This window comes from Limulus polyphemus, unplaced genomic scaffold (genome assembly GCF_000517525.1).
Source record: "Limulus polyphemus unplaced genomic scaffold, Limulus_polyphemus-2.1.2 Scaffold81, whole genome shotgun sequence".
Lineage (NCBI taxonomy): Eukaryota > Metazoa > Arthropoda > Merostomata > Xiphosura > Limulidae > Limulus > Limulus polyphemus.
This window is the reverse complement of record NW_013665691.1, coordinates 955,659-969,248: the sequence shown is the minus strand read 5'-3', so window position 1 is coordinate 969,248 and position 13,590 is coordinate 955,659. Positions and strand designations below refer to the sequence as shown.

Below are 13,590 nucleotides of genomic sequence, written 5' to 3'. Positions count from 1 at the left end.
AATAGTAATTACAGTGATAATTTTCTTCATATTTGATTTCTTTAATCAGGGCATTAACAACCTGATTGTAAGATGGAAAAGCATCATCGATAAGAATGGAAACTATTTCATTTAATAAATGTTGATATACAAGTTGTTCGGGTTTTTTCATCTAAAAAAGCACCATTAACTTCTTGATGCCCTAATACTCTGAAATTTTGTAATCACTACTAATAATACTGTACATTTTATTTTGCAACCTTTATTTTCGTTATACTTTGATTACTTACCTACAACCTGGAAAAATAAGTATAATGTTACAGCACAAAAAATAAAATATAAAGCTTTACTGAAAATAAAAATGTTTGATATTTAATTATGAGGTTTTTATTTTCATTTAACTGTTTATTATTATTATAAAAGTAACTAAAATCATAAAGATAGAAAGTTGTTAGGTAAAATAATGAAAGAAAAATAATAAAAACCTTCAGGGGGGGTATACGTGCCAGAAGCTTCTGCATTATGCTGTTCGATAGGGTTATATCAATGCAAGTGCACCATGTAATTTTCAACTTCTGTTGGTGTATTTTTTAGTCAGACATGGTTCAAAAGTCAATAAAACAAAAATTAATAAATATAAATAGATTTATAATGTTACAAAATTTAAACTATTTAGAATAAACATTTGGGGTTTCCTATTACAATTTGCAGTTATTCTAGAACAGAAAAGGTAATTTAGATTTATTTCCTAATTTTTATGATGGTTATGAGGTCAGTCAAATTGACCAACACCGCAAAGAGTTAATGTTGATAAAATAACATATTAAATATAAAGTTTTATTAAAAAAACGTTTGATGATTATCTAGAAGAATATAGATGTTATGCAAATGAAATTTGACAAATATCACATAAAGAAATGTATTTTTAATCTTAAAATCAAAATTACATTGGATAGTCAACATTCTGAAAGAAAAAATTCACAAGCAAATCTTTAATAAAAAAACATAAACCAGATATTTGGTGTATGAAATCCTTGTAATGTTCACTAATAATATGCAAAATTCTGTAAAGACTTGTGTACATTTTCAAAAATTATAGTACAATTACTCTCATAGATACTTTCCTGGTTAGGAGCAGGGTGGTATCCACCCAACCCATGATGGAAGGGTTAAGGAATTGGTCAAATGGAGACCCAGTGAGGTTTTTGGAACAAGAAGTCCATGGGTGCTAGGATTACATGTTCTAAAGGCAATTCGGGCATGAGGATAAGTGAACCCCATAAAAATGTCACATGACCAACAGAATTTAAATTATAACACTGTCACCAAAGGTAGTCTTTGGAGGGGAATAATGATTTAACCAGGCAGTTATAACCCTTTTTCAACCTACACACCTAGCTGACCTTTTTAATCAACTGGAATTCATCTGTTCTTACATTTTTAATGTGGACTTTTGATATTTACAATCAAATTCTTCATTATTCTTTCTTGTTCTTTAACAAGCCATCAGTATTTTACTCATTATAGTGTGCTTAAATTTCCTAGTCTTAATTATAACATTATGGAGTACCCTGAAGTACCAAAAAAAAACTAGGATTTTTTCACTAGAATGCAACTGATTTTGAGCCTGTAAAGCAGGGTATTCTGCTGAAAGGATCCATCAACATGCTGATCTTATCTGATATTGCAGGAAGTAATAGAATGTATAGATGTGAAAGGTGACAACATTTGCAGTGACACCCAACTACAGACCTGACCTCGCACATACCAGAAAGTCAACTCCAGGCTAGAAAAATTACCTACCATAGGAGTTACCATGAGAAGATCAAATCATCACAATACAGTCAAACTGAATTTATTTTTTCTACTGAGATAGTGAAAACAAAGACAAAATATACCTCAATTTTATGATGGAATTTAATCTTCAAATAGTATATAGTGTAGCCAGAGGTTATGGTAAGTCATGAACTATACCATTATCATTTATTAACCTATTATTTATTAAGTTGTACAATCATCAGCTGTTCCAATGTTTAGCCTGCACTAGTTCCTGAGAGATCTGTCATCAAGACATCAAGTCATAAAATTGACCTCTTGATTTGGAAAGTTATAGTTTGGCAAAAATTTATGCCAATCTTTTTTTGTATTGTAGCTATGGTTATTGTACATATGGTATGCATATTTCTTTGGGGGTGATATGTAATCAGTTCTTGTATTTAACAGAATGTTTGTGTATGTATGTGTATATTTTAGTGTGACTACTGTTAAGAGTTTTAATTTGTATGCTTCATTACATGTAGTGTAATTTCAATGACAGTTTATCAATGATCTGTGCAGTATTGAAGAGTTGTGTTAATTGCTTTTATTTAAATGCTATTGTAGGAAGGGTACTTTCATTTTACACTGTTATACCCATGGATATACCACTCTAATGCTGTATGTTTTGCAAGAATGTAGAGCACTATGTCCTCAAATGGTAGGTCAGGTGATAACTCAAGGTTATAACCTCCCTTATATTTCACTGGGATTGACCTGCATTGATATAGGTGGTACACATGTACTGGGAATATAGTGATATAGAATTTGGTACATAATACTGTGATCTCTTAGTTAGGTTTCTCTCAATCTCGAGCCCTCACGAAGTGAAATTCAAGTCCTTTCTATGTAAACAGCAATGCCCTTGTAACATTAACTAAATCTTAGTAAACATCTTTTATAAGTTTTTAGAAGAGCATACAGAGCTAACTACATCATAAAGGCATTGTCCCATACACATCATTTTTATCGTATTTTTGACCATAAATAAAGACTGTTTTCAGTATGTGTTCTTACCTTTTGTCCATTCTCTTTCTTTCTCAAATTTAGTCAAAGTCAGAGAATGTAGAATTATTTTAAAATCAATTTCTTGTTGATCCTCTTGTTATTAGCCAGACCTATTCCACTGCTTTAAAGTTAACTCAGTTTTACTTGAATATGCCACAGTATAACAACTGTATTTCCTCTATATTAAGAACTTAATTTTTACACATATACATTAAAACACTATAATATTGACAGCTTTCTTTACTCTAATTTGCTATAAAACATGAATTATTTGTATTGTCCAAAACTATTTTAAATCCTACGGTCAAGAGTGAAATAATGGTTTCACAAAGCACCCATACAAATGAATTCCTCTATATAATGTTCGTCTTATGAGCAAGTGCTACCCAATTCTATGAGAATTTGTTTATTCTTTCACAAATAGTTTTGACATACTAACATCTTTAAAACAGTTCCTACAATACGAATGAGTGGACTTCTAACAGTCAGTAAGCAAAAAGTACTATATTGAGCTCTAGAATAACAATATTCTTCAGCATCATGATGGGATGTCATTACTTTTAATTGTTGAAAACATGTACATATGTTGTAATCAAACTTTTGCTCCTCCATGACATGAATTTAATCTAGGACCTATCACACACAACAGATAAATTCTTTATTGCCTGAACTAAAGAATTAACTCACTAGTCACTGTTATTATGGCACTTTCTAACAACTCAAACTACTACATTCTTGCCCTCTCACAAACAAGGCCCATCCTCTGCCCTTATCTCAGATATGGGATGAGAACTAGCCAAGTGTTAATTTTTCTGAGGTAATCCATTTGGTTTATCTTCTGCAAGTAGGATCAAACCCATAGTTAAGAGCCAAGCAAGTGCTTTACAAATTTAGCTAAAAGGTTAGCTAAACAGCTCTCGCTAGTAAAGCACTTTTAATATATCTCAAATACATGTCACTCTGCATATAATTCAGAAACCTTAGGAAGTAATCATTCTGAGCAGATCCATGGGGTGATTTCCAAATTACTCAAATATAAATATAAAAAAAATAAAACCAACAAACGGTAATAATATAGAAATATTACAAGACTTACTTTCATTATATTCATATCATTTCTGAAGTTTTCTTCATTAAAAGGTAATGTCTCCATCTGCTCTATAGAAAAAAAAAAGTGAAAGTAGAACTTATTTCAAATCTCAAGTTACAGATTCTGAATTTTTTAACAAATACATCATGAAAACTTTTCACTCCCAAAGGCTTAATGTACTTGTAGTTGTTTAAATAAAAAAGAAAGCCTTGAGAATTCAACAATGTCAGAAATACATATGATGTTTGCATCACAAATTACTCTCACGATAAATACTGATCAGCCATAAGAAATATTGGTTAACTTACTTATTTCAAATGCATATTTTGTATGCTTCTGTAATATCAGTATTTTGTTGTTCTATATACAAGTAAAAAACATGCATTTTCAAACACTACTTGATATACTAATGATTACTTGATTTTAATCATCAGAAAATAAAAGTATATTAAGTTGAATTTTCTGATATAACTCCATCAATTAGTGTATCAAATCCTTTGCTCTTCCCTAATTTATCCATTGTTATAACAGAAAACTTTGTATATGCAAACATCCAAGAGATATAGATATATTAGCATTTTCCTACACTAAAAATATATTTCAGATAGACACTTACCTCTTCTCACAAAATAGCTTTCCTTGCCTATCACTGCCCTCTATCAGTGAAAATTTTCAATGCATGCCACATGTAAATGATCATGCAGCAGCTGTCCACCAATAGGAGTACGACACCACCCTTATTGCAACCAGTGCCCTCTTCACATCTGCACTCGTTAATCACTTTGAGATTTGGTAAGACCTACACCATATGTCATTGAAAGTAGGGAGGCTGGGTGGGATATGTGAGAAAAGGTAAGTATCTATCAGAAATACATTTTCAGTTTAGGAAAATGCTAACTCCTGATACAATATCTTACCCCCATTCACAAAATAGCTAGAGTCCCACACTGAACTAGTGGAGGGCCGATAAAAAAAGAAAAAGATACCCCTTTAGGAAACGCCCAAATAGAGACCAAGAGGTGTGAAACCAAAAGAGAAAACAACACACGTCAGCAGGAAACTGCACCACATCTGATCCAGGTATACTCTTCACTCCTTTATGACAGTGTCACGAACATAAGAGGTGGAAAAACATGAAGGAATCCCAGAATATGAATGACTGATGAATGGGACTCTAGGGTGTCAAGTGGCGAGGGTGTGACAGACAGTAGTGGTAGTTTGACCTCATTTAATACCAGGTGTTATCTGGAATGGTACATCAGATCCACAGTAGGTAGAGAATCACCTACCTCTTCACCTCGAAACAGGAACTGGTAGGGAAAGATCGACTTTCCGTACCAAAATCCATCACCAATTGCCCACATTTTCAACACAACCAACATCCAGCAAACAGTAGAAAGGTGGAAAGCCCCGGCGGGATGACATCTCCAGTCCAAAATCTGACGGCAATGGGTATAGTATTTCCAGTCCACAGTAAAAGGAATGGGAAAATATGTGCTGCGTCCAGCTACAACCAACACCAGATCCACCAGGAACTGACATCCATTAGACGGTAGGAAGAGGGATTCCAAAACCTGGCAACAGTGGGCATTTGTCATCCAGTCACAGTAGGGGGAGAGATACCAACCAGCACGCAAGAGAACTTGACAAAATTTAAAACTTTGTTCTCAGTTCATAAAAGAAAAAAGATAAGTGAGCAAGATTTGACATTACAAAATTTATTCCAATATGTAATTTTGAAAGACAATATTGAAATTCATTGTGAAAAATCCATATATCAATTCTTGAACTACATAAAGTTAACATCTTATAAATAAAGTTTCTATAGTTAACTTTCTTCCATAGCAACATCCAAGGCTTGTTTCTCAACTTTTATGCAAACTGTGTGTCTTAGACTCTAAGATGTAACACCAACTGCACATCTTTCTATACGTATCAATACTTATTTTAAGCTTTTTTGCAATCACCAATAATTAAATCTAATTTTAAGTGCTTTAATTTCACAATATGTTTTATATAACTAAATTACACTAAAGACTTTTAGTGGGGAAAATCCATATTTATATTTTAACTTAATGCATAATTATGTAGCACTGAGGGAAAGCTAATAAAATTCTTGTTTTGTTTGTTAATAAGCACAAAGTTACATAATGGGCTATCTGTGCACTGTCAACCATTGGTACTGAAACTTGATTTTTAGCATTATAAGCCCTCAAACTTACTGCTGTGCCATCATGGACAATTACGCTTTCAATCAATCATTATTGACAGACTGTCTGATGTATTTCCAAAACATTTGATTGGATTATTATTCTTGCTTGTTTATGCTTTTGTTGAACAAAAATCAAATTGATCATTAAAGAGAAGAGACCATGGCAATTGTGGTATAATCCTCCATATCAGATTTCCAACAGATAAAATTAGCCCCTCTAATAACTAGATTCCAGCAGAAAGGTGATTATAATGTTCGGCTTGCAACCTGAGGGTCAAAGGATCAAAACATACCACCAAATATGCTTGCCATTTCAGCTGTAGAAATATTATAATGTAATCATCACTTCCATTCTTTGATGACAAAAAGTAACCCAAGAGTTGGCAGTGGGTGGTGTTGACTGGCTGCCTTCCATCTAGTTTATCACTTTAAAATTAGTGATAGCTAATGCAGATATCTCTTGAGTAGTCTTGCAATAAATTCAACAAAAACAAATCAACAAGAAACAATGTATGGGATTTAAAACTAAAAATCTGATTCAACCAAGTTACAGAAAAAATGTGAACAGAGTAAAATAAATCTATCCTCACAAAACAAATAAAAACATTGCACTAGACATGGGACAGACCTTCTCTAAAGAAGTTTTAGAGAAAAATCTATAGAAATTCTCTGTGAAAATACTGTCGTGTCACTGAGTGTCCCAAGTGAAAGTAGGGAGTGTTTAACGTGCAGGCATTGCTGAACTTAAACACAGCAATATTGCTGGAGAATAGAAAATAAATCTCCAACATTATCCATGAGAAATATCTAAAAATACATAAGTGGGACACTTACCTTAACCGTGTGTATCTAAGCACACAAAATAAGGTCAGTACTGCAGAAAGTGAGTTTCCTATATGTGAGTCTACAAGCTATCTCAAAGCATTTAAATCTGCAAAATATTGGTAAACTATATAGTTTACCTTATTTTAAGCTAAGAGAAGAAGGAAAATACTGTACCTCCAGGTAAAACACAAAAACATTTGAACTAGTTGGTGAATTAGGTAAATGTTTAAAATATAAGGCTGTTTAGATTTTGATAGGAAAAGCTAGTATAAAAGCATATAAGTATCTCAATATGATAACTACAATGCCAAAGTTAATGATAAAATCCATATTTACATACTTTTTTTGCTATAAGATCTGGAAGAATTTAGGGAAACACTCCAGAAAATATTTTAGCAAATGTACATTAATGCTCACTTCGTGAAACTGTTGCTCCACTGGCTTTATAATTATCTATTTCAGCATCTTTGCTCTTCAATCTTGCAATAAGTTCTCTTTGTTGTCTTTGTAGTTCAGCAACCATATAAAGTAGGGGAGACACAACTTGCTTATTGAACTATTGTGAAAAACAAAAGGAATTGAAATTATTGAAGTTCAGAACAAACTGTTTCTACACAAAACATCAGTAATTCGAAAGACAGAAATAAGAATGTTGCACTAAAATTTCTTGTTTATCCCCTTTCACCCATAAAATTAAACAGATAGCTTACAGAAGTACAGAATTTGGCCTACAATGTCATTAAAAATGGAAATGCTTCCAACAAAGAATGTTATTTTTCAAAGATCCCAGGATATAGAGTACGGAACTTTTCTCCATTAATTTTTACATCTGTCTCATAATCTGTGACATCATCCCAAATATATCATTGCGTATTAAATTTACCACTGCGCTCACAAGTTGCAATTCTTAATGATTGCAAAGAGGTTCCTCTGTGAACATGTACCACAAGATTAGGTATCCATAGGGACAGATATGGACAAATAACTAAGTTGAAGCTGCTGTGCAAACACACTAAAAATATAAAAATGAATAAACAATTTTTAAATATAGCCCCAAGGAGATAAAGGGTATATGGAAAAGGGAGGCAAAAACAGTATGCATGTTTGCTCATATTTTCCACTTTTATTGGTGGAGGCATCTCAAAGATGTCTCCTTTTTATAGTAGAGTCCAATGGTCCCAAAGTAATCTAAATAAAAGTTAAAATAACTTAATGATTAGCTCAGTCAGGTAATAACTCAGTAATTTTAAAACTTACATCTACATTTCTAGTAATGTGGTTGGTATGAAAACAATAAGACATCAGATAACTTGATATAAGCTTATACAGTTTAGAAATGGGTTGAATGGGTAACAAAGTAAACTTTATTACAAGTTTAACACAATAACAAATGTATAATGTGAGAAGGTTTTGTCATAATTAGGTACATGTAGTTACTTAGATACAGGTGTGTGTATAATTATCAATTTATTTTATTTACACAATATAAGTGGGGATTAGTGCATTTTGTGAAACTGACTGTTTTACAGATGAATATTCAGAAATTAATTTCATACATTTATTTTTAAATAACTGAAAGTATGTTCTTTGATAACTCATGCAAAATTTTTTTTTACTTGAAAGCATAAAGTAGAAACATCACATTCTGTATTAAAGTGACAAAGATGGGGCTTTATTTTGGAGAGACTTGTATTTTTACTTGATCAGCAAGCCTGCTTGATTATGTGCTTCATCTAATAGTTTTAGGGTATTTAAGTTTAATATCTCATACATTCTCTAGTTGCAAATAAAAACAAATAAACTGGATTGAAATTAATGAGAAAAAAAAAAACATTACTTTTAAAAACACATAGCAAGGAAAACCTAAAATTTTGTATGACTAAAATTTATAAAATGCTAAACTGTTAGACTGTGTTTTGTATAGGTACAAATACCTTCCCCTCTGTTTAATCATCTAACCCACAGAAATAGTGCAGATTTGAAAATTATGTCTCTCATTAGAACATGGTCAATTTGATTTAGTTTATTGTTTGTTTGTAGTTAATCACAAAGCTACACAATGGGCTATCTGTGCTCTTTAATAATAAAATAATGTTTACCCACCAAAAGCAACGGGATATTTAGATACCTCAAATATATCTGGTTTACAAATTCTTTGCTTATTTAAATAATCATGAAGTATTCTATCTATGCAAAAATAGGAAAAATACTGTTACATAAAGAATTTGATAATATTAAAAAATTCTTGTGCAAAAATTATTTTCCTACTTCATAATTATTTAAATAGCTGTTAGTAAATTATGTTTATTTGAAGTCTGAAAATATCCTCTTGTCATCAATTTACCATACACAGTTATACAGTCTTTAGTTATTAAAAATCAGTCTAAAAATGTTATTCAAAAGAAATATCCAAAGATATAGCTGAGATATGTGTTTAAATCTAATTGTCAACTACAGTCTTTTTTTTAGATTTAAGGACCATATTCCTGTGTTAAAGTCAATGAATGTAGTTTATAAGTTTACTTGTCCTTGCTGTCACAGCAAGGCTACATTGGATCCACTGCAAGAAAATGTTAACCTAACGTCCCCCCTATTAGGTCGAGTGTACTTGAACATACCTAAGAGAATGTGACACTGTCATCCATTCTAATTGGTTTAAGATATTAGCAAGGCCCAATGATGAACAGAGCCTCTGAATAAGAGAAAACTTGTTAATTCACAAGCCGAAGCCTGAGATTAAACATTACAGAATTGGCAAGCAAGTTATTTCTAGTCTTATAAATGTAGTTGTTTGATTAAAACTATCTAAACAGAGTGAAGAGATGGACTACTAGAAATATGACAACTAAGTTATTTATGCTATGAGTAGAAGCTTAGAGTTTGAACTTGTTTCCTATGGAGTGCAGTAAAGTTAGAAACTTATTTCAGTTATTCAAAGGAGTTCTCAGGTGTTTGAGCAATCTTCTTACAGGTAGCTTCTTTAAGTACTGGAATGCTTTTTTTATATTCTTTGTCTTTTCTGGATTACTGGGTATTTAGTATTTGAAAGATCGTTCCTGGCAGCAGGATATCTACCCACTACACATTTAAATGCTTAATATTTTTTTGCACTGCAGTCAAGAAAACTAACCAGGACTACTATGTAAAAATTAATATTGGTATATTTTACTCTTGTTTTGTCTAATATATTATTAAATTCATGTATGTTAATACGTTACTTTCGATATTTCAGACTGATGATGAGGATTGTGGTCGGATTTATCAGCAAACCTGGATAATTAACAAATACTTTTCTACCTTTAACTTACTTTGTGTGTAGATTCAAGTTATAAATGAAATTTCTAAAAAAAAAAAAACATCACTAAGAAATGATTTTAATTACAAAGACATTATTCTGTTTCAGCTCAAATTTTTTATCATGCACAAATTAATTTGTTTATGAAATTTCCCCCCCGAAAAATCATTAATTTTTAAATATATTGTCTCTACTTGATATACAAAATATGGTGAAGTACAGTTGGCTTACCTGTTCACCATGTTCAGACTGTAGATAAAATTCCCATAAAAAGGGTACCCCAGCAAGGTACGACTCTACTTTTAAAACAGGGGCTTCGGCAACTTCTCTAACTTCAACCAAATAATGCATCTTGCCTGTGTTCCATGACGAAGCTTCTGACAAAATACTTTCAATCTCTTGCAGTAAACGATTAGTTGGAACCTCAATCTTTGGGTTTAATTTCTATATTAAGGATAAAAATATCATATAAAACGATTTACCCTTTATAGCAAGTTACAAAAATAAAAAATACACTTCACATTTATATGCGATTTACTCAAAATCATAATTATTCCACATAAAATTTATGAAAATTATTAAAACATCAATTAACACTGTTATTGTCAAATTTTCCTTTTCCTTTTATGATTACAATGAATAAGAGTTTTACATTTATACATTTAAAAATCTGTAATAAAAAAAATTTATTTGCGCATTATTTAGTTTAGCTAGTGGTAGTAATACTGCATATCATGTGTGTGCATAGGCAAACAAATGTGTTTCAGAAGTCTATTTGATAACTGTTTTCCATGGTATTGTTACGACAGTGAAACTCACATGACACTGGTAACACGTGATGAATTTCTTGAATTATGACGAAATATTGGGGAAGATCGAGTTTGTTTGAGACGCCCTCTTTTTTAGTATATAAGCCTGGCAGAGAAAGCATGCGGGATGGAATGAGGAGAGTTCCGGGTAATTTACGATTCTGTTTCGAGCTAGTGTGTGTTTTCGAGATTGTGAATGGCTGTGATTTATAGTGTATTATAAAAGTAGTTAAGTTTAAAGTGACAGGAAATGTACTGATTGTAAAATTACTGTGTGCTAAAAGTTTGTATCAAGGAAGAATAAACTGATTTAACCAAGAAAGGACTTGTACCCCTGAAGTTTCTCAGAAAGAATTTCTACCAGAAATTAACAAACAAGCTAAAAAAAAAAATTTGATTACATTTTATCAGACATATAATACAAAAAGAAGTACTTACACACAACATGTGATCATAATATATATCAAAACACAAAGTAAAGTAGCTTTACAAAACTCAGCTAATCTTCCATGTAATTTATTCACACATTTTAATGGCTTACCTGGGTTCTAGAATGCAAGTCTGTTTTCAAAAGTTGTTCTGAATAGAGATGAACTAAATCTGTAACAAAAAGTTGATAAGACGTCTCAGAAATTTCAAACTTCACCAGAAGATTTCTGTTTTTATATGACACTGTGCAATACTTCCATGGAACAGCATTGAGCTTGGACTGCTTTCCAAATGAATTGTCAGCCATTTTCAGTAGTAAATTATTCTATTAATCTTTCAGTTTAAGGAAAATCCTTGGCATTTTCACTTGAAACTAAAGGATCCCTAGTTCAATTTTGCACTTGTATAAAATGTTTATAAAATTAAAAACAGCCTGAACTTTCCCACCTATACAAAGATTTTACTGCTGGACTGATTTATGGTTAGAGTTCCCTTGAAATATATAGATAACTCCAAATAAAGTTGTATATGTAATTAGCTGGTTTGGCTAGTGTGTTTGTAATATGTATGATAACTTATCAGATAATAATCCCCTTTGGATATTTTTTGAAATATTATTTAGACTATACTTAAATAATTTTCTTTCTCTACCATTATGTAAGATACTGTAGTCTGTATGTGTTTGTATGTTTATATCAACTAAGATTTGCATAATTGTTTACTAATTTCTTAGAATATATCTCCTTATTTTATTTCACATAAAACCACTGGTGTTTGTATAGCTCATCCACAAATAAAAAAAATTTAATCATTATTGTAAGTAAACTGCAAGTACTAGTAGTATTTATCAAACTAGTACTTGTAGTTTACATACATGATACTGTTATGTCTCTGTTCATTTGTTAATTTCCTGTTGCAATTCTTTCTGAGAAACTTCAGTCATACAAGTCCTTTCTTAATTAAAACTAGTTTATTCTTGCTCAATACAACTTTGCAATACACTTAATTTCCACAGTCACTTTAACTTAAACACATGCTATAATTCACAACGATTCACGCACTTTACTTAGGACTTGACTCGATTATCTGTCTCTATATCTCCTTATCTGCAATTTATTTGCTTGGCTTATATACTAAAATAGAGGGTGTCTGGCAAATACTCTGCCCTTCACGATCCTTCTAGAAACTCATCACGTGTTATCAGCATCATGTGACTTCCGCTGTCCTAACAATACAATGATTACAAACACCAGTGGTTTGACGTGAAATAAAATAAGGAGATATACAGTAAATTATTCTATTAATCTTTCAGTTTAAGAAAAATCCTGGCAATTTTCACTTGAAACAAAAGGACCCCTAGTTCAATTTTGCACTAGTAATAGTATAAAATATTCATAAAATTAAAAAACAGCCTGAACTTTCACACCTAAAATGAGACTACTAACAGTAGTACTGATACAGTGGTAACATTTTTCTTCTGAACTTTGTGGTCGTGATCTTTATAATCATTTTTAACCTCCAGGATGTACTAAAAATTACTTTAAAAGTTTAATAAGTTTCACATGTTAATATTTTCCAACACTGGCATATGCCTTTCCAGAGTACTACTACTACTAGTAGTCAAAATATTGGGTTAGATATTCTTAGTCTTACCATTCTACCATATCCCAAAGGTTACAGCAAAGTTTTTTTATAATTGATCTAAACAAACAAACCGTGGCATGGATTTAGTTTTGAAAGGTGAGAAACTTTCATAAGCTGGGGTGTTCTGGGATAATGACATACCCCTTCGCCTTATTAATCTAAAACTACACCGTTTTAATATACATCAATTACCTACACCTATCATCAGGCAGCTTCAAGCGACATCTCTCGATTAAGTGAAAATTACTTTCGGCCTACAGTATACAAATTTTAAAAAATATAAAACATGAGAATATCCAACTCGTTATTTAGGATAGTCCTATACATTATCTAATAGTCAATAAAACTGTCTAGCATTTTATTAGACCGTTAGATGGGTATCTCGTGGTTCGAAAGTTAGACTACATTTATATGTAACTTTTAAACTTTTTATTAACTTTATTTAGAAAAATTATTATTAATCTTAAATGTAAAATATTAGGTC

General features: G+C 31.5%; 1 protein-coding gene across 5 annotated transcripts in view; it reads right to left on the bottom strand.

Annotated features, from left to right (window-relative positions):
• The window catches only part of LOC106467582 (non-homologous end-joining factor 1-like), a 29,965-nt gene extending 16,643 nt beyond the window's left edge, over nucleotides 1-13,322 (bottom strand). For 2 of the 5 annotated variants that reach the window (XM_022396471.1, XM_022396492.1), the window contains exons 1-4: nucleotides 11,575-11,787; nucleotides 10,456-10,668; nucleotides 7,347-7,485; nucleotides 3,899-3,960 (exon numbers count right to left, since the gene is read on the bottom strand). In XM_022396471.1, coding sequence (XP_022252179.1) covers nucleotides 3,899-3,960; nucleotides 7,347-7,485; nucleotides 10,456-10,668; nucleotides 11,575-11,769 — 609 coding nt within the window. In that variant the 5' untranslated portion in view covers nucleotides 11,770-11,787. Of the gene's footprint in view, nucleotides 1-3,898; nucleotides 3,961-7,346; nucleotides 7,486-10,455; nucleotides 10,669-11,574; nucleotides 11,788-13,114 lie in introns of those variants that run through there. The other 3 variants (XM_013927952.1, XM_022396487.1, XM_013927960.2) reach the window with 3 other exon arrangements.
• Between the last annotated feature and the right edge of the window lie 268 nt (nucleotides 13,323-13,590).